The sequence below is a fragment of the Amblyraja radiata genome, chromosome 8, assembly GCF_010909765.2.
Source record: "Amblyraja radiata isolate CabotCenter1 chromosome 8, sAmbRad1.1.pri, whole genome shotgun sequence".
Taxonomy (NCBI): domain Eukaryota; kingdom Metazoa; phylum Chordata; class Chondrichthyes; order Rajiformes; family Rajidae; genus Amblyraja; species Amblyraja radiata.
Window position 1 is genome coordinate 41,547,399 of NC_045963.1, and position 21,959 is coordinate 41,569,357.

Genomic DNA, 21,959 nt, shown 5'->3' on the forward strand with positions numbered 1-21,959 from the left:
CTGGCCCTTCGGCCCACTAAGTCCGTGCCGGCCAGCGATCCCTGCACACTAACACTATCCTACATGCACTAGGGACAATTTACAATTATACCAACACAATTAACCTACAAACTTGTTCATCTTTGGAGCGTGGGAGGAAACTGGAATACCCGGAGAAAACCCATGCGATCACAGGGAGAATGTACAAACTCTATACAGACAAGCACCTATAGTCAGGATCGAACCTGGATATCTGGTGCTGTAAGGCAGCAACTTTACCGCTGCACCACCTCTTTCTTTAAGCTGCTTCTTAAAACCTACCCCTAATACTTTAGCCATTAATCCTAATGTTTCCCCAAGTGGCCTGACGTCAAACAAAGAATGAAACGCCTCAGCATTTCCCTACACAAACAGCCTGTTGTTTCTCTACACATCTTGAATTTCTGTTAAAATAACAACTTTTCATAATTTAAAAAATATTAAAAATTGCACCTGAAATGTAGCCAGAGCTATAAACATAAAAAATGATGTTTTAAGACCATAAAACATATGAGCGGAATTAGGCCATTCAGCCCATCAAGTCTGCTCCACTATTCAATCATGGCTGATCTGTTTTACCCTCTTAACCTGGCAGAGTGGTGCAGCAATAGAGTTGCTGCCTTGCAGTAGCAGAGACCCGGGTTCGATCCTGACTACGGTTGCTGTCTGTAGGAAGTTTGCATGTTATCCCTGTGACCACACTGGTTTTCTCTAGGTGCTTTGGTTTCCTCCCATATTCCAAAGAGCAGGCTTGTAGGTTAACTGGCTTATGTAAATTGTTCCTAGTGTGTAGGATGGATCGTTGGTCGGTTCGGACTCGATGGGCCGAACAGCCTGTTTTCATGCTCTATCTCTAAACTGAACTAACCCCCATTCTACTGCCTTCTCCACTTAACATTGTTTTGTGTTATTTACTTCATCAACCTGGGTCTCGTTTACAGATCCTCTACGAGGTTTCCCCTTCTGACGGTGCGTATCTTTATCTCTACGTTCGGTCTCTATCTCACCGTTAAATCTCTTGCTTCTAAACAGTCTGACAGACCCTCGGTGACAATAGTTTCAGCTGTCTTAGCTCCACCCTCCAAACCGGTTCCCCCATCCCTTTAAACACAGCTTTGAAACATCTTTGATGATTTTACTTCCCTTAATTGCTTCCATTTACTGAGTGTTTTTGTCTGTATTCGTGAAGCACCTTGACGTACATTCCTGGTTGGGCAAAGGTGTTGTGTTGGTCCGCGGTGCTTCATGTTTCCAATATTTTGTGCTGTTATAGCAAGAAATCTGTGTGTGTTGAGAATTATACTTGAAATAAATAAACGTACACACATGAAGTATCAAACCCAGTGCTTACGAGTTGTGGGAGATGCAGGCAGACACGTGGCTTCACTGATCAATGGAACAACATAAAAGGGGAGAATTCCCAGATCATTCACCCGGTTACATTCTGCCTCCTGTGCACTGCAATCCGCAATAGTAACGTGGACCATTTTCACCACCTGAAGCTGGGTTGAGTTTCAAAATAATAGAACTCTTCTGTTCTAGAAGGAACTTCACAGGTGTGTGCATGTGTATATATGTAGAAATAAGGAACTGCAGATGCTGGTTTACAAAAGAAAGTCACAAAGTGCTGGAGTAACACGGGTCAGGCAGCATCGCTGAAGAACATGGATAGTCTGCAGATGAGTCCTGACCCGTAACATCACCTATCCATGTACTTCAGAGACACTGCCTGACCCGCTAACTTACTCCAGCACTTTGTGTTTATTTTGTGTGTATATGTGTGCGTGTGTGTTTAGTGTATGCGCAAGTTTGCGTGAGAATTTTTTGTTGTTGCATGTGTCTTTGTGTGCGCGTGTAAGTTTGTATGTTTATATTGTGTGTGCACATCTGCTTGTGTAATGAACAGATTTTAAATGCAAGGGGATGGGAGAGGGAAAGCAAAACGAGCAGAGTGGAAGCAAGAAACATTAACTAGTGTTGGGACAAGGAAAGCACCGAGAGCTGCCTCTGCACCACGTGTGGCAGAATCATTGTCTGAAATAGCATCACAAACTTCACCCTTTAAGGGCTTGTCCCACTTAGGCGATTTTTTAGGCGACTAGGCGGTTGCCACATGGTCGCCGGGATGTTGCCTGTATGTCTCCTCAGTCGTCCAAAGAGTCGTAGCATCTTCCTGGTTGCCGCTGGATTTTCAACATGTTGAAAAATTGTCGGCGACAGTAGGTTTGATGCCAATGAGCATAACTTGACTTCCCCTGACGTAGGCGCTGTCGTAGTTGTCGCCAGGTTAACGTAGGTTGTCGCCGGTGCTGACTTCGTTTTTTTTGTTGTTAAAGTAATGATTCTATTTCAAATTTTATGTTGAAAGGGGGTCCAGTCGGCAGTTTTCGGCGACCTGCTACAACTATGACAGTCGCCTAAAAATAGCCTAAATGGGACAGGCCCTAAACTCTTTCCTCTCCGTGTGAGAGTGGGAGCCCTTAGCCTCAGTACATTTAAAATATTGACACAAAGAACTGCAGACGCTGTTCTCAAAAATGCCTCAAAGTGCTGGAGTTCTGCAGCTGGTCAGGCAGCGTCTCCATAGATGCTGTCTATGAATAGTGATGTTTCGGGTCAGGACCCTTCTTCAGACTCTGACATTAAGGGTTGAAGACTTTCAGACAATCGATGTTCTCCAGAAATGCTCCGAAGAGCATGGATAGATGGCGTTATGAGTCGGGACCCTTCATGTCAAATGTTTAACAGCCCATGGGAAGCGTTGTGGTGCAGTCTCCTGTGGAAACTAATCAGAGTGACACATCTGTACCAGAGGAGGTACTATCACAATGTTTAAAAGACATTTGAATAAGTATATGGATAGGAAAGGTTTAGAGGGATATGGGTTAAACGCAGGCAGGTGGGACTAGCGTAGATGGGGCATGTCAGTTGACATGGGTGATTTGGGCCGAAGGGCCTGTTTCCACCTGTGTGTCTCTATGACTGGTGAGCAGGACATAGCTTGGCAATGTCTCTGAAGCACATCATCACAGGCATCAAGAGTCTACTGACCTCTCACTGACCTTCAATGGGTGTTACTGTCATTAAATCCCCCTGCATCTTGGCACACTATAGGTCAGAAACTTGTGTGGAGCAACCATATATGGTCTCAATAGCTCAGTCATAGAATGGACAGCACAGTGGTGCAGCAGTAGAGTTGCTGCCTTACAGCGCCAGAGACCCGGGTTTGATCCTGACTACGTGTGCTGTCTGTACGGAGTTTGTCCGTTCTCCCCGTGACCGTGCGGGTGCTATAAGGCAGCAACTCTACTGCTACACCACTGCACTGCCCTGTGTGAAGAAATTCACCGCACTTAACCACCACAGGGACAGTGAATAGAAAGCCACCACCTCAAACCACATCCCATCCTGATCTCCAAGTACCTTGAAGGTAGGAGTCATTGATCGGCCCCTACCCGTCCCCTGAGGACCGGAGAGGAGCATGGAGGGCGCCGGCGACGGCAGATGCAAGATTAGAGGTCGGTAAGAGAGTGAACTAGGATGTTACCATCAAGGTTGGCTGCAGTAGGCGCCCCAGGGCACAAAGGCTGAAAGTGGCCGGTTGAGGAGAGGGGCGATGGTTCGTTGGATGATCCGGAGGGAGGCGACAGCTGGAGGACCTGCAGCAACTTGGGGCTCACCTGGATCGGGCGCCGTTCCAGAAGACCGATCGCGTAGACAGAACATGAGTTTGAAAATGGCGGCAAAACCTGACAGCGCATGCATGAAGTCTCCATGGACCATTTTAATGCAATTTGTACTAATTGGGGATTGTGCCTAGTTATGCTTTACACAACTGCATGCAACACATTAAAATGTCAATGCACGTCTGTACATGTGATTATAAAGAGCCAGTACATGGTTGTTCCTTCACTGGGACAAAATCCTGCAGATCTCTCCCCAACGCAATGGAGAATAAATGCTTTCTTTATATTTAACATGGCCCAAGAAATGCTATTGTACCATAGAATCCCATGGTGTGATCCATGTGATCTACGTTTCATGATCTCCCCAGGACCTCCAGGAATACCCACTGCTGCTCTGCTGAAAGTGTATGGGACAATAGCAAAGCCAAACCAGCAACCACTCCTCCTGACTTCCATTTACCACAGTGGAAGCTGCCTTCTCCCAAGGTATGGTGACACTGGAGAGATGGTAAGTGACTGAACAGCATAGGTTAAACCATGGTAAACAGGTTCCTTATCCTCCACATAAGGAACTGCAGATGCTAGAATCTTGAGTGGAACACAATAGTTGAGAGGGATGTGGGTCAAACACAGGCAGGTGGGACTAGGGTAGATGGGGCATCTTGGTTGACATGGGCAAGTGGGCCGAAGGGTCTGTTTCTGTGCTGCATGAGTCTATGACAAAGTGCTGGAATTACTCTGAGGATCAGGCTGCATCTCTGAAGGACATAGATAGGCAATGCTTTGGTATGGGGGACTCTTTTTGTCAGAGGGGACTGGATGTGAGGGGGGAGGGGGCGGAGAGAACACCTTTGAGAACACCTTTTACTGATCAAGAACCTATCAATTTCCGCTTTAAAAATACTCAATGCCTCGGCCTCCACATTCATCTGTGGCAATGAATTCCACAGATTCACCATCCTCTGGGTGCAAAAATTCTCATCTCCTTTCCAAAGGTACGTCACTCAATTCTGAGGCTGTGGCCCCAAGTCCTGGATTCGCCTATTACTGGAAACATCCTCTCCATACCCACATCACCCAGTTAGCTCCACAGCACATGCAATGAACACACTCGGACACAACCTTCCCTGTATATTCTTCTTCACTCTACCTACCGTAGTACCTGAGTTTGGCGTGATTGTATTATCTGATCTGTTTGGATAGTATACAAAACAAACTTTTCACAGTACCTTGGTACATGTGATAATAATAAGCCTAACAGAAACGTTGCTACCTATCCCTGAATAATGTGTGCCATACACAAAGGTTTATAGTGTTCCTTAGAAATGATTCTCGATGCTGAATTATCTAATGATGTGAACATAGAACAGTACAGCACAAGACCAGGCCCTTCGGACCACATTGTTTGTGCCGAAAGCGATGCTAAGACCATCACTTATTTGCCTGCACGTAATCCATATTCCTCCATTCCCTACATATCTACGTGCCTATCCTAAAGTCTCTCAAAAGCTACAATCATATCTGCATCCACCATCATCCCCAGTAGCATGTTCCAGGCACTCACCACCCTCTGTTTAAAAACAAAAATTGCCCTGCGCACCTCTTTTAACCTTTGCTCCTTTCACCTTAAAGCTACTCACTTGGCTCATTATGAGCCCATGGCTATGGATTACCATGGGTGTAATTTCACCATCCTCGAGTCTAAGCTATCAGGATAACTAGGGATGGGCATAAAGGCCAATGATACCTACACCTCAAGTCCCAGTCACATGCCAGCTAGTTTAGTTGAGAGGTACACGTGGAAACACAGCCCTTTGGCCCACCGAGTCCATGCTGACCAGCGATCTTCCCTTACACTTGCACTGTCGTACATACTAAGGACAATTTACACAAACCAATTAACCTACAAACCTGCACGTTTTTGGAATGTGGGAGGAAACCAGAGCCGCTGGCCAAAACCCATGAGGTCATGGGGGAATGTATAAACTCCGTACAGACAATACCGAGAGTTAAGATCAAACCCGAGTCTCTGGTGATAAAAGGCAGCAACTCTACTGCTGTGCCACTCGTTCAAAGGGAGAGTGTAATGTGCTGGATAATCAAACTCCTCAAGCACAAAGGATGCAAAGATACAGAAGCTTGAAAGCGCGCACCACCAGACTCGGGAACAGCTTTTTCCCCTCTGTCATCAAGCTTCTAAACAGTACTTACATAAGCTAAGGTATTGTCCGATTCACCTCCATTGCAGACATTGGACTTTGTCTCTGGAACAGATGAGCTAAAATACTGAGAACTATATTCTGCACTCTGTATCTTCCCCTTTGCTCAACCTATTGTACTCGAGTTACACTTGATTGTATTTTGGTATAGTATTTAGCTGATCTGATTGGATAGCATTCAAAATGTTTCTCACTGTATCTCTGTACACGTGACAATAATAAACCTAAACCTAAAATAAATCTTTCAACTGGGAGAGCTGAGACATTAGAGTGAAATACACAATATAAGGTATTAGGCAAGGAATGCGTTTATTTTGTGCTTCTCATGAAATCAGTCAGGGACATTTCAAAAATCAAATGACATAACTGTGCAGTTCTTAAAATGAGACTTGGTCCATATGGTGCAGGAAGTACCAATAAAACAGGTGGTTTTAAGGTAAGACTTGCACATCTTTCGCACGTTGGAGATCATAAATAAATAAGCACAACAGTCAGTGATTTCGTTCGACCATTAAACACCAGCTGGAATCACGAGAGCCATGTGGAGCAGACCTAGCTTGCTCAGGTTTATGGAGAAATGAAGAACTGCATTTGCTGGTTTATACCAAAGATAGACTCAAAGTGCTGGAGTAACTCAGCGGATCAGGCAGCATCTCTGGAGAAAAAGAATGAGTTTTGGGTCGGTCCCTTTATACTCTTTTTAGTATGGAGAAGGGTTGCAGTGAAGTGAAGTCTTAATTGAAACGTCATCAATCCTTTTTCTCAACAATCATTCAACATCTGAAATGTCACCCAAACCTTTGCTCCAGAGATGCTGCCTGACCCACTGTGTTCCACCTGCGCTTTATGTCTGTCTTTGGTCAGCTTTATACCGGGCTAATCTCTTTCTTCTCCATTCATGCAACCCCTATTTGCACAGATTACATGTTTCAGGTGCCCAGGTGGGGGAATCACCTTGTGGATCAGGGTTTAGTAGGGAAAGAGGAGAGAGCCACATGGCAAATAACATCAGGAACAAGTCATGCCGCTGTCAAACTGGCCAGAACTACACCGACCCCTTGTGTCCATCTGCGGTTTGAATTCTGATGTGTGGTGCAAAGAGCAATGCCGTTCCAGTTTTGAGACATAATGTATTACAGAAACAGTCTTTATAAATGCTTTGAATATTCAATTATTACGGAGCGCACAAAAAGACTTCACTACACATAAAAACAAAACATCCCACAAAATAGAAATGGACAAAACCAGGCTGGAACTCAATGGAATCTAACTGTCAGCTAGGTACAACATGATCATGCCTAGTTGAGCCTGAGGGCTTGAAATAAAAAGGCAACCTTTTGCAAGAACCCAAAAGGCCAGGACTCACGGGTACTGAAGTGTCAGGGAGGGTCGCAGGCTGTTTAACAGTTCATCAAAGCGAAACCTTCAAGTATAGGCAATAATACGGCTGGGAGCCGCTAACTGTGGAATTTGGACTAAACTGGGTGTTTCTAACAATGTGGGTTACGGGCACTATCGCCAGAAAGGCAAAGAGCTGTCCCCACGCACTATGTACCTATTGACTGCTCGATAAAAACGACAACCATGGGATTTTACACATCGACTAACACGCTACGTTAAGAGAACCAGCATCACAACCAGCCACTTGTCATTCTTTGCCGAGTCCTCGGACTAATCTGTGAACTTCCTTTATCCATGATTAATTACCAGTGGTTTGAGGGAAAAGGGTCACCAATACTAAATGTTATTCCTAATTTTTTTTCTCAACTGGTTTTATCCATTAATTCTTGCATAAGAGATTAAAGTTCTAAAAAACCCATTCAATTCAAACTCTGAGTTATTTTCCAATAGGAAGCGCAGTTTTCGTCCATGTGCTCCATTTACAAGTCTTTCTTTTCTGCACCATTCCTCTCTGTCCAGACAGCAGGCACCATTGCATCCTACTGCAGTAGGTTCTGCAGCATGGCTGTGGCGTAGGTGGGTCGGGCTTGCTTGTTCTCAATGGCGTTGCGTAGGTAGGTCACGCCGCCGCATCGCTCCCACACCTCCTCGAACTGCCGCGGCAGTATCTCGGCGCCCCGCTTCCGTGTGAGGCCTGTCTCGTCGAGGCTAAGCTCACACATCTCCATGTCGTCCTTGCCTGACACGGAACATGTAAAACATAATGGGTTCAACATAGAACAGTACTGCACAAGAACAGGCCCTTCGGCCCACAGTGCTCGTGCCGAACATGATGCTAAGTTACATAGAACTTTACAGCAAGAACAAGCCCATGCCTAACATGATGCCAAGAACAACTTATCTACCTGCACATAATCCATATTCCTCCATTCCATGCATAACCATGTACCTAACAAAAAGGATTTGGACATGGATTGGAAAGATCTAGAGGAATATGAACCTAACGTGGGTAAATGGGACTGGCTTAGATGGGGCAACTTGCCCACGCCGACCAAGATGCCCCATCAACATTGGTTTCACCTGCCCCTGTTTTGTCCATATTCGTCTCAGCCTTTCCTATCCATGTTCCCTTCCAAATGTCTTTAAATATTGGTATAGAACCTGCCTCAACTACCTCCTCACGGCTTGTTCCATCTATCCATCGAGAATCATTTCTAAGGAACACTATAAACCTTTGTGTATGTCACACATTATTCAAGGATAGGTAGCAACGTTTCTGTTAGGCTTATTATTATCACATGTACCAAGGTACTGTGAAAAGTTTGTTTTGTATACTATCCAAACAGATCAGATAATACTATACAAAAATACAATCACGCCAAACTCAGGTACTCTGTGAAAAACTTGCCCTTCAGGTTCATATTAAATCTTTATCATCTCAAACCTTTGTACGCTGTTTCTCAATTCCCCTGCTCTGGGTAAATGACTGAGCATTCACATAACTATTCCCCTCATATACACCACTATAAGATCATCCTTCATCCTCTCGCGCTCCAAGGAATAAAGTCCAAGCCTGCCCAACCTCCCCTTATAGCTCAGGCCCTCATGTCCTGGCAACATCCTCATGAATCTTTTCTGCATCCTTTCCAGCTTAACAACATCCTTCCTAGAGCAGGGTGACATAATACTCCAAATGTGGCCTCACCAACGACTTGTACAACTGGAACATAACATCCCAACTTCTGTACTCAATATGTGTAAGAAATAACTGCAGTTGCTGGTTTCAACCGAAGATAGACACAAATAGCTGGCGAAACTCAGCGGGACAGGCAGCATATCTGGAGAGAAGGAATGGGTGACATTTCCGGTCGAGACCCTTCTTCAGACTGGTTAGGGATAAGGGAAACGAGAGATATAGATCGTGATGTGGAGAGATAAAGAACAATGAATGAAAGATATGCAAAAAGGTAACGATGATAAAGGAGACAGGAGCTGTTTGTCGGGTGAAAATGAGAAGCTAGTGCGACTTGGATGGGGGAGGGATAGAGAGAGAGAGAATGCCGGGACTACCTGAAGTGAGAGAAATCAATATTCATACCACTGGGCTGCAGCTGCACAAGCAAAAAATGAGATGCTGTTCCTTCAATTTGCGTTCATACCACTGCCTCTCATATATTTTGCTTGGGCAGCTTACAGCCCAGTGGTATGAATATTGATTTCTCTCACATCCGGTAGCCCTGGCATTCCCTCTCTCTCTATCCCTCCCCCACCCAAGGGGCAATAGCTTCTCATTTTCAAGCCTGATTCCTTTATCATCGTTACTTTTTTGCATATCTTTCATTCATTGTTCTTTATATCTCCACATCACTGTCTATATCTCTCATTTCCCTTATCCCTAACCAGTCTGAAGAATGGTCTCGACCTGAAACGTCACTCATTCCTTTTCTCCAGAGATGCTGCCTGTCCCGCTGAGTTTCTCCAGCTCTTTGTGTTTATCTTCTGTACTCAATACCCTGGCTGATGAAGGCCATTGTACCAAAAACCTCTTGACCATCTTACCTACCTGTGACGCCACTTTCAACCTCGCCTGCTCTACAACATTCCCCAAGGCCCTGTCATTCACTGCAAATGACATTCAGTGTTTAACATTTCCGCCATTCATAAAAGGTTCTGATTGCCTACCCTATCAATGACTTTCATAATGTTATATACTTGTATCAGGTCTCCCCTCAGTCTCTGATCCTCCAGAGGAAACAATGCAAGGTTGTCCAACCTCTCATTGTAGCTAATACCCTGATATCCAGGCAGCAATCTGGTAAATCTCTTCTGCACTCTCTACAAAGCCGCCACATCCTTCCTGTGATGGGGTAGCTATTACCCGAGTGTATGCTGTTCAAAGCAAGACCAGGAGGTTGATGCATGACGGGGAGGTCAAAGCAAGACGGGGCAATGCTGCCGTGCGTGGGTTTTGCCCACTGTCCACCTACCAGCTACCAACAGTATGGGTGCCTTGTCTGGGTGCAGCTCCATCTGACGTGCGATCCAAGGCCCATCGAAATGGGCGTACCACCAGCCCTTCTTCTTGTTCTGGGGATCCTTGTACTGGTCGGCTGGCCGGATGAAAGGGATACGGAAGTAACGCTGTGTCCGATTCTGAGTGATCTCCTGCTGCCGACTGTGCAACTGGGGAGGGTTCTGTTCAGCTGTTGGGACCAAACAAAGCACTGAATTAAAGCCCAGATTTCAACTCTAAACGGCACGATGACTGGGGCGATGAAACGATTAACATCAGACACCTGGGTTCAATCCTGACCACGGGTGCTGTAAGTACAGGGTTTATATGTTCTCCCCGTGACTGCGTGGGTTTTCTCCAGGTGCTCCGGTTTCCTCCTACACTCCAAAGACATGCAGGTTTGTAGATTGGTTTTGGTAAAATCGTAGCTAGTGTGTAGAATAGTACTACAGTACGGGAATCACTGGTCAGCATGGACTCGGTGGGACGAAGGGCTTGTTTCTGTGCTGTAGATAAACTAAACTAGAATGAAGTCACCCATAAGAAGTCCCCAGCATCATTCATTGAGCAGGCGAGGACATCATCCCTTGGAGCACAGGAGACTGAGGGGTGATCTTACAGGGGTGTGTAAAATCCTGAGGGGAATTGGTAGAGTGAATACACAGAGTCTTTTGCCCAGTGTAAGAGAATCAAGAACCAGAGGACATAGGCTTAAGGTGAGAGGGGAAAGAGTCACAGGAACCTAAGGGGCAGCTTTATCACTCAGTGATGGGTGGTGGGTGTATGGAACGAGCTGCAGGAGGAGGTAGTTGAGGCGGGTACTGAAACAACATTTGCAAGGCAATTGGACAGATACAAGAATAGGAACATTTTAGAAGGATATGGGCCAAATTCGGGTAAACGGAATAGCTTAGATGTGGGATTTTGGTCCGCATGGACAAATTGGGCCGAAGGGGCTGTTTCCGTGCTATGAATCTATGACCCTGCTGATCAGAGAAAAGGGGACCAGGATAATCAACATCGACAGGGTTTCCATGTGAACAGTTACCACAAGGAGGGAAAAGCACCCTTCGCAACCTCAGGGAGACAGAAAGTGGTTTGCAACCAACGTGCTTCATCCAAATGATGATAAATTGCAGCAGCTGAACTGTGCACGGATAGTTTAGAGGTGGCACGGCTAGTAGGGAGCTGCTCGCTGCCTTAAGGTGCCAGACACTCGGCTTTAATCCTGACCTTGGGTAATGTCTGTACAGAGTGTGTACCCTGGGTTTTCTCCGGGTGCTCCAGTTTCCTCCAAAATCCCAAAGATTTGCGTGTTTGCAGTTAAATTGGCCCAATGTCAATTGCTCCCTCGGGAGAGGGTGAGTAGTAATTCTGGAGAGAGTGAATGGATGTTTTGTGAGACTAACACATTAGTGTAGGATTCGTGTAAATGGGTGTTGATGATCGGTATGGCCTTGGTGGGCCGAAGGGCCTGTTTCTGTGCTGTATCTCTATGTAACTCCCACAACAGGAATGTGACTGAGCAGATAAGTTGTTCTCTTTATGTGACAACACCTTTCTTCTGGAACATCAGAGATTTAGTGGAGACAATAGAAGTATATAAAATGATGCGAGGCGTGGACAGTCAGAACCTTTCCCCCCAAGGTTTACATGTCCAACACTAGAGGGCACAGCTCTAAGGTGAGAGGGTAAAGTTTGATGACGATGTTTCAGGCAAGTTTTTGTTTTCACACAGGGTTTTGGAAGCCTAGAACATATTGTCGCGGGCAGTGGGCGGAAGCAGATATGATAGTGGCGTTTCAGAGACTTTTGGATTGGCACATGGAAGTGCAGGGAATAGAGGGATATGGATCATGTACAGGCAGATGAGATCAGTTTAACTTGGCATCATGTCGGCACAGACATTGTGGGCTGAAGGGCCCATTCCTGTGCTGTACTGTTCTATGTGCAGAAATTATCTTGTTTTTGGTCTAACATAGGAGCATTAGGAGTCAGAGGGAACTCAACAATAGGGGGAGATAGCTTGGAACTAAGATGTAAAAATTGGTGATCACAAGAACACGGTAAGTGCATTCAATTGCCTTTTTTAATGTGGTGCTTACCGTAGTCGGTGATGGACTTTGGTGCCCGCTGCTCAGCCTCAGTGTTGCGCTTTTTGTTCTTGGACTTCCAAGCGTGGTAAACCTTCAGCCTCCGGTGGAACTCTTCCCGGCAGGCTGCCAGGAGCTCGATATCTGCAAGGGCACAACAACCAGTTGCCATAGGCATTAATAGGACACACAAGGAACAGCAGATGCCAAGAAATCTATGAGATAAGATTTTTTTAATGTACAAATAGAGCACATTAAGATCTGGTGTCCCACCAAGTCAAAGGGTGGTGGTCAGGTTCAAGAGCAAATTTCAAAAGGAAACTTGATCGCTAATTTAAAGACTAAGTTTTCAGGATATGGAAAAAAAGACAGGGGGTCAAATTGTGAAAATAATTGGCGCAGCACTAATTGCTGGTTTAAACTGAAGATAAGACACAAAATGCTGGAGTAATTCAGCAAGCATCTCTGGAGAGGAATGGGTGACGTTTCGGGTCGAGACCCTTCTTCAGACTGATGTCTGGGGAGAGAGAGATACATAGATTGGTATGGAGTTTGTGGTTGTTATGGAGAGCCTGCGCCGTGTAGCCGAGGTTTGAGTTTGAGTTTAGTTTATTGTCACATGTAACGAGGTACAGTGAAAAGCTTGTGTTGCGTGCTAACCGGTCAGTGGAAAATCAATACATGATTACAATCAAGCCATCCATACGGTACAGAGATTTAAACGAGTGGAGCGATTATAATTTGTAATTGCAGATCCACTTCTGTGACGAGCACACAAAGTCGCCTGGGTTGGGCGCCATCTTGGATCACTTTGGTCACATATCGACTTCTTACCACAGGAGGTGTTGATGGCATCCCGCAGTTCGGCGTATTTCCATTTGCTGAGGTCGTGTTTCTTGATGCCAGCGGCGGCCTTGGTTGCCTGGACCTGTGGACTTCTGTGGAGAGGAGGAGGAGGAGGCAGGGCAGTGAGACAACATGACAGAGGGACAAACACAATACCAGTCATCAGTAGGAAACCCACAGGCAGGAGGGGCGGGGGGGGACTTGTCTCGGAGAGCGACCAACCAGGTAACAAAGTACCTGAGGCAAGAAAGCACGATTCAAACCTTCAATGAAACGATCAAAGCAGGAGAAAGCGTCAGGCCAACGGGTTAGGTAGGTGGAATGTTGATTTAGCACTGGTGAAACCTTAGTGCCAGAGACCACAGGTGCTGTCTGTGTGTGGAGTTTGCACGTTCTTCCTGTGACCGCGGAGGTTTCCTCCCACATCCCAAAGCCTTGCAGGTTGGTAAGTTAATTGGCCGCCTGTAAAAAATATTGGCTAGTGTGTAGGGAGCGGATGAGAAAGTGGGATATTGCGGAACGAGTGATGGATGGCCGGCATGGACTCGGTGGGCCTGTTTCCAAGCTGCATCTTTAAAAAATATTAAAACCGGAAGTAGGGGGAGAATTTTGTTAAATAAAAACAAAACAAATATATCAGTTATACTCTTTAGACATTTAGGGTTTAACTAACAAACATTGTACACAGCGAGATGTAGACACAGATGCTGGTTTACGCAGTGAAGCAGCTGTATCAGCTTGAGGGTGGCACAGTGGTGTAGCGGTAAAGTTGGTGTCTCATAGCGCCAGAGATCAGGGTTCAATCCCGACCTTGGTCGCTGTCTTTGTGGAGTTTGCACGTTCTCCCTGTGATTTTCTCCTGATGCTTCGTTTCCCCCCCACACTCCAAAGACGTACAGGTTTGTAGGTGAATTGGCTTCGGTGATGATTTTAAATTGTCCCTAGTGTGTAGGATAGTGCTGATGTACAGGTGATCGCTGATCTATGCGGACTTGCTGGGCCGAAGGGCCTGTTTCCGCGGCGTATCTTTAAAACTAAACCAGAAACAAGAAAACTAAAACCAAATAAATCAGTTTCACTACACGAGGCTAAGAAACAACCTCCAAATCCAGAAGGAAGGGATGCCAAGATAAACCCAGCATTTCCAGCAGGACGAGAGCCGGAGAGGCAGAGCAAACTGGAGCTGTACCAAAAGGGAGCACTTGGAGGCAAATGAGCCCATAGTGAACAGTTAAAGATGGGCCCTAGTGCAATTCCAAGCAAAAGGCAGCTTTCAAAAGCAATTCATCAGTTGTTCAAATGTAATTTAAATTGATTGACAGATTCTTGCTTAGTACGGGTGTCAGGGATTATGGGAAGAAGGCAGGAGAATGGGGTTGAGATGGAAAGATAGATCAACCATGATTGAATGGTGGAGTAGACTTGATGGGCCAAATGGCCTCATTCTGCTCCTAGAATTTATGAATAAGCTATCGTTCTGATATTGTTGGATTTTGGAGCGTTATTGGCATGGGTTTAACAGTGAAGATTAAGATACATCAAACTGCCCCCACTCTCTTGCTTGCACACAGTGGAACAGAACACAAGCATGAGGGCCTTGTCCCGTGCTGTATGACGCGATAACTACATTTTTCTCCGACTTTGCATCCACCCACATCAGCTTCCTTCACCTCTGATTTGAGACAAAACCCTTCGCAGCAGACTGGCAAAGATCTGAACGTTAGCAAAGTTAGTGTGTAAATGGTGAGAGTTGTGTGAAGGGATTAACATAACATTAAAGGCCCCAAAGAAGATCTCAATCTGTCAACTGAAAGATCCGGTTAAAAAGGAAGCAATGGCACATGTAACGTTCTCTCATCAGAGGAGAACCATTATAAAGTACTGCAGGCACAAATAACTAACCCACGATCCCCGCCCTCACCTTTTCTCCACTGTGCTCTTCACGCTGCCTCACCTGGATGCACACCTGTTTCTCCCACAATCTTGCCTCCTTTCCCCATTCCATTCCACCTACATCCCCTACTCTGCCCTCACAATTCACATTTCCTTTCTCCGTATCTCACAGCCTTTAGTTTATTTTTCGTCTCTGGCCATTGTCCACCCATCTGCTATTCACCCCCCCCCCCCCCCTCACCTGTATCGACCTATTAGTCTGAAGTAGGGTCCCAAACTGAAACTGTACACCTATCCATGCTCTCCAGAGATGCCGCCTGACCCACTGAGTTAGTCCAGCACCTTGTCTCTTTTCTTTCCACCTATCACTTGCCAGGCTTTGTTCACCTGACCCTTCAAACTTATTCTCCCCAACTACAATCAGCCCGAAAACAGGTCCAAACCCAAAACCTATTCATGTTCCCCTCAGATGCTGTCAAACCCCGCTGAGTTACTCCAGCACTTTGTGTCTTTTTGTATAAAGTATCGCAAATGTCTCAGGAATATCACACACAAGTTCATTGTTCCTTGAAAGTGGCATCACAGTATTGTGGTCTGTTTTGGTCACCCTATTATAGGAAAGATGGTGTCAAGCTGGGAAGAGTGCAGAGGATTTACGAGGATGTTGTCAGGACTTGAGGGCCTGAGCTACAGGAAGAGGTTGAGCAGGCTAGGACTTTATTCCTTGGACGATGTGGGGTGATCTTATAGAGGTAAATCTTTTACCCAGGATATCGGGAATCAAGAACCACACAGGTTTAAGGTGAATGGGAAAAGATTTAGTTAGCTTATTTTATTGTCACATGTACAGAGGTGCAGTGAAGCACTTTTGTTGTGTGTTACCCAGGTAGAATCTAAGGTGCGATATTTGTGTACAAAGAGTAATGAGTATATGGAACAAGCTGCCAGAGGAGGTGGTTGAGGCAGGTAATATAATTATGTTTAAAAAAAACATTTGGACAGGTACATAGAGAGGATAGGTTTTGAGGGACATGGCCAAACACAGGCAGGTGGGACTAGTGTAGATGGGGCATGTTGGTCGGCGTGGGAAAGTTGGGCTGAAGGGCCTGTTTCCATGCTCTTTGACTCTAAGGGAGTTACTGTGTGGGAACACTAATTTTCCACATGGTCAGTGAGACAGAAGGTTCATTATTCCAGCTCTGGAGCAGTGGTTTGGTGGACATTCCTCGTCCCTCCACTTCCTCTCCGCTTTACTGCTAAGCTGCGGTGTGTTTGCTTGGACACGGATCACAAAAACACAACACACGGAGCTTTTGGAGACGTCCACACAAGTTTAACTAGCAGCACTGACAATAAGGAAATGTGATGTTACAGAGATCATCCCATCCAAACCCTCATCTACTTAAGTCCAAAGGAGTTAAAGAGATATACCAAAAGAGATGGGGGAGATATTGAACAGTTTCTTTTCTTCGGTATTCACCAAGGAGAAGGATATTGAATTATGTGAGGTAAGGGAAACAAGTAGAGTAGCTATGGAAACTATGAGGATCAAAGAAGAGGAAGTACTGACACTCTTGATAAATATAAAAGTGGATAAGTCTCCAGGTCCGGACAGGATATTCCCTAGGACATTGAGGGAAGTTAGTGTAGAAATAGCAGGGGCTATGGCAGAAATATTTCAAATGTCATTAGAAACGGGAATAGTGCCGGAGGATTGGCGTACTGCGCATGTTGTTCCATTGTTTAAAAAGGGGTCTAAGAGTAAACCTAGCAATTATAGACCTGTTAGTTTGACGTCAGTGGTGGGCAAATTAATGGAAAGAATACTTAGAGTAATATATATAAGCATCTGGATAAACAGGGTCTGATTAGGAACAGTCAACATGGATTTGTGCCTGGAAGGTCATGTTTAACTAATCTTCTTGAATTTTTTGAAGATGTTACTCGGGAAATTGATGAGGGTAAAGCAGTGGATGTTGTGTATATGGACTTCAGTAAGGCCTTTGACAAGGTTCCTCATGGAAGGTTGGTTAAGAAGGGTCAATGGTTGGGTATTAATGGTGGAGTAGCAAGATGGATTCAACAGTGGCTGAATGGGAGATGCCAGAGGGTAATGGTGGATGGTTGTTTGTCAGGTTGGAGGCCAGTGACGAGTGGGGTGCCACAGGGATCTGTGTTGGGTCCACTGTTGTTTGTCATGTACATCAATGATCTGGACGATGGTGTGGTAAATTGGATTAGTAAGTATGCAGATGATACTAAGATAGGTGGGGTTGCGGGTAATGAAGTAGAGTTTCAAAGTCTACAGAGAGATTTATGCCAGTTGGAAGAGTGGGCTGAAAGATGGCAGATGGAGTTTAATGCTGATAAGTGTGAGGTGCTACATCTTGGCAGGACAAATCAAAATAGGACGTACATGGTAAATGGTAGGGAATTGAAGAATGTAGGTGAACAGAGGGATCTGGGAATAACTGTGCACAGTTCCCTGAAAGTGGAATCTCATGTAGATAGGGTGGTAAAGAAAGCTTTTGGTGTGCTGGCCTTTATAAATCAGAGCATTGAGTATAGAAGTTGGGATGTAATGTTAAAATTGTACAAGGCATTGGTGAGGCCAATTCTGGAGTATGGTGTACCATTTTGGTCGCCTAATTATAGGAAGGATGTCAACAAAATAGAGAGTACAGAGGAGATTTACTAGAATGTTGCCTGGGTTTCAGCAACTAAGTTACAGAGAAAGGTTGAACAAGTTAGGGCTTTATTCTTTGGAGCGCAGAAGGTTAAGGGGGGACTTGATAGAGGTTTTTAAAATGATGAGAGGGATAGACAGAGTTGACGTGGAAAAGCTTTTCCCACTGAGAGTAGGGAAGATTCAAACAAGGGGAAATGACTTGAGAATTAAGGGACTGAAGTTTAGGGGTAACATGAGGGGGAACTTCTTTACTCAGAGAGTGGTAGCTGTGTGGAATGAGCTTCCAGTGAAGGTGGTGGAGGCAGGTTCGTTTTTATCATTTAAAAATAAATTGGATAGTTATATGGATGGGAAAGGAATGGAGGGTTATGGTCTGAGCGCAGGTATATGGGACTAGGGGAGATTATGTGTTCGGCACGGACTAGAAGGGTCGAGATGGCCTGTTTCCGTGCTGTAATTGTTATATGGTTATATGGTTATTTACTTAAATTAACTAATCTTCAACGTCGCGTCTTGTTCAAGGTGTCCCAGCCTATTAACTCTCCTTCTGGTCACTGCAGTAACCCAGCTGACAGATCTGCCTCCCGAGGCTAGGCCCGAGAACTGTGGATCAGTTATCTCCACTGCAACAGCACACCAGGAAAATGTGTCATCCTACAGTACACGCACTTGAATGAGGTGGCGATAATGCATATGTTCATAAATTATAGGAGCAGAAATAGGCCATTCGGCCCACCGAGTCGACTCCGCCATTCAATCATGGCTGATCTATCTTTCCCTCTCAACCACATTCTCCTGCCTTCTTCACATAACCCCTGACACCCTTACTAATCAAGAATCTGTCAGTCTGCGCCTTAAAAATACCCAATGACTTAGTATCCACAGCCGTCTGTGGCAATGAATTCCACAGATTCACCACCCCCTGACGAAAGAAATTCCTCCTCATCTCCTTTCTAAAGCTGCATCGTTTTGTTCTGAGGCTGTGCCCTCTGGTTCTAGACTCTCGTACTAATCAGTCGTACTAATTAGTTCACATTTCAAGTCTCGATGTAATACCTACCTAGCCAGATAATCTGACATTTCTTTGGCCATTTCCTCCCTGCGGCATAAACGAGACTGGGTGTCAATAATCCGTAAATGATTCAACGTGTGTTCATGCATCAAGTAGTTCACCGTTAACAAGCAAAAGCAAAAGACAATGATTGATCTGCACAGATGGCTCCCTGGAATCACCCAGTACACCAGAACCCCTGCACCGAGATCCCAGAAAGTGGCAAACCTATTGAATTAGCAGCAGAGCTATGTTTGAAGCCAAAAGCTGGTGGCAGAGCTGTTTGTATTTCAGAAGCACTTCAGCAAGTGTAGAAATGGTAGAGAAAGTGAAAGAGCGAGGCCCGAGAACTGTGGATCAGTTATCTCCACTGCAATAGCACATCCATACCCGCTGACATCCCAAACTGCGTCAGCCATTACCGCTTGTTTAGAGCACTTCATGTGGCTTCTAAACTCTGGGTGACAAATCGCAAGAGTTTGCACAAAAACGATGTCATGCAGATATAAAGATTTTGTTAAGGCGGAAAGGCTGCAGAGGAGATGTCCGAGGATGTTGTCAGTACTCGAGTGCCTGAGCTATAGGGAGAGGTTGAGAAAGCTAGGAATTTAATTCTTAGAGTGCAGGAGGCCGAGGGGTGATCTTATAGAGGTGCATAAAATGATGAAGGGGATAGGGCGAATGCAGAGATTATTTTACCCAGAGGAGGGGAATCAAGAACATGGGGACATAGGTTTAAGGTGAGAGGGGAAAGATTCAATAGGGATTTGAAGTGCAACTTTATCACTCAGAGGGTGGTGGGTATATGGAATGAGCTACCAGAAGAGATAGTTGAGGCAAATACTTATAACAACATTTTAAATACATTTTAGGTAGAAGGACAGGAAACATTTACAGGGATAAGGGCCAAATGCGGGTAAGTGGGACTAGATGGGGACTTGACTGGCATTTGCAAGTTGGCCAAAGGGTCTGTTTCCGTGCTGCATACTCTAAATATATATTCAGATTGGAGCTGGATTGAGTGTTGCAATTATATACATAGTTCTTTGTTCCAAAATGCGTTTCAATTAACCAAGTCACAACTCTAATCCATGTCTGACCCTCTTCTAAAAATTGCCTGCAAAGTTTTTTAATAACATTGAAATGTTGTAATAAAGGATGAAAGTGATTAAATAAATGCAGTAAATAAAGAATCAACAACCACAACTTCCCGATTGACTTGTATGACAATATTGTGTTTGCATGTAACTTAATATTCACAGCCAGGGAGTTTAATTGGAGCAAGTTGCTTTTACAAACAAATTAAAGGTAGATTGAAAGAGAAGCTCCACAAAAGTATAATTAATATGCAATAGATTAAAAATGTGCAATAGATTCAAAAATAAATATAATCGGATTTAGTAGGAATCTGACGGGCAGCTTATTCACATAGAGGGTATGTGGAACGAGCTGCCGGGGAGGTAGTTGCGGCAGGTACTTGGGGTTGCACAGTAATCCAGAGGTAGAATGGTTGCCTTACAGGGCTAGATCCAGATTAGATCCTGACTACGGGTGCTGTCTGTATGGAGTTTGTATGTTCACTCTGTGACCACACGGGTTTCCTCCCACTTCCCAAAGACGTGCAGGTTTGTAGGTTAGTTGGCTTCTGTAAATTGCCTCTAGTGTGTAGGATAGAACTAGTGTACGGGTGATCCTGTTGGTGCAAACCCGGTGGGCTGAAGGGGCGTGTTTCCATGCTGTATCTCCAAACTAAAAACTATTATAACCACATTTAACAGACATTTGGACAGTTACATGGATAGGAAAGGTTTAGAGGGATATGGGCAAAACGCAGGCAGATGGGACTAGTGTAGTTGGGTTGACATGGAAGAGTTGGGCCCAAGGGCTTGTTATCGCGCTGTATGACTATGATTGCTGGCAAGCAGCTGTCAGTGAAAGTGTACTTGTTATGCAAGTCAAGCCAAGAGTATTAGAGTGTTAACTTTGTGCCTTTTTGTTTGCAGAAGTGAAGATGCAGAGAACCATATCATCCCCTCAAACATCACCCACGTCCGCCCCATCACCAACACCCAACAGTGCAAGTGGAACAAACAAGGGAAAACTCATACATTGTCATTTTGGATTCTGGACGGGCAGATCTGAAAGCAGAACAAATGTTGGTTAGATTCTGCTAAACACACAAACCGCACACCTTCCCTCAAGCAAGACGCCTCAATGCAATTTAGCGGATTAACTTTAAAATGGAGTTCCTATTTCTTCAGATAGTCGTTTGCTGACAGGATAGCACGGAGCTGTACACGTGATAATAATAAACTGAACTGAAACTAAATATTGTCCAAATGCATGCAAAAATCATGATGATCAGGTCACCCCATTCATAAGGTTATTTTGATTCGTTAATCACCCCGATTCTTTGCTAGGGGCCAAACGGTGAAGGAATTCTGCAATTAAGGGAGCATGATTAATGCGCAAGGATGTGATTTATTAAATACATGAGATGTTAGTGCAGGGTACATATCCATACTTGGCAGCAGCAGCAACAGGTTGGACGCGTTTCACTTCAACGCTGTGGAAAAGAAAACATTCTTTGTTAATCTTCTGACATGAACACAGAAGGAATCAGGGGAAGGGGGAGGGCTGTGGAGAGGGTATGAAACGTTTATAACACCCACCTCTTTATCCCGGTGTCCATCGGGGCTTCATCGGCGATTAGATCGGACTCGCTGCGCGCGATCCTCATGGCCAGCTCGCGATCTCGCCGCTCCTGCTCCATCAGAGTCTGTTTAAGAACATCCTCCTCACGATCAGCCGTGATCTGCAACTCCAGCTCAGCCTGACAAACACAAGGAGCTAGCTCCATTAGGCTGCACACACAGGTGGGCAATACGGGTCACACTTAACACGACTAGTCACTGGCCTTAACTTTCCTAAACCCCAGTCACTGGTTTCTATCCAGTTACTATCTTTCACTGCGGGTGTCTGTCTACTCCATCCACATACGTTGTCTGACTCACTGAGGTCCTCTGCTACTTTGTGTTTGCTCAAAATTC

The 21,959-nt window shown here is 45.1% G+C and overlaps 1 protein-coding gene across 4 annotated transcripts in view; it reads right to left on the reverse strand.

Annotated features, from left to right (window-relative positions):
* Positions 1-6,208: 6,208 nt before the first annotated feature.
* myo6 (myosin VI) overlaps positions 6,209-21,959 on the reverse strand; it is a 101,625-nt gene continuing 85,874 nt past the window's right edge. For 2 of the 4 annotated variants that reach the window (XM_033025663.1, XM_033025662.1), the window contains 8 exons: positions 21,582-21,742; positions 21,434-21,475; positions 21,018-21,047; positions 18,919-18,957; positions 13,265-13,368; positions 12,443-12,574; positions 10,312-10,527; positions 6,209-8,063 (listed from right to left, as the gene is read on the reverse strand). In XM_033025663.1, the coding sequence (XP_032881554.1) occupies positions 7,864-8,063; positions 10,312-10,527; positions 12,443-12,574; positions 13,265-13,368; positions 18,919-18,957; positions 21,018-21,047; positions 21,434-21,475; positions 21,582-21,742 (924 nt within the window). In that variant the 3' untranslated portion in view covers positions 6,209-7,863. The remainder of the gene's footprint in view (positions 8,064-10,311; positions 10,528-12,442; positions 12,575-13,264; positions 13,369-18,918; positions 18,958-21,017; positions 21,048-21,433; positions 21,476-21,581; positions 21,743-21,959) is intronic. The other 2 variants (XM_033025665.1, XM_033025664.1) reach the window with 1 other exon arrangement.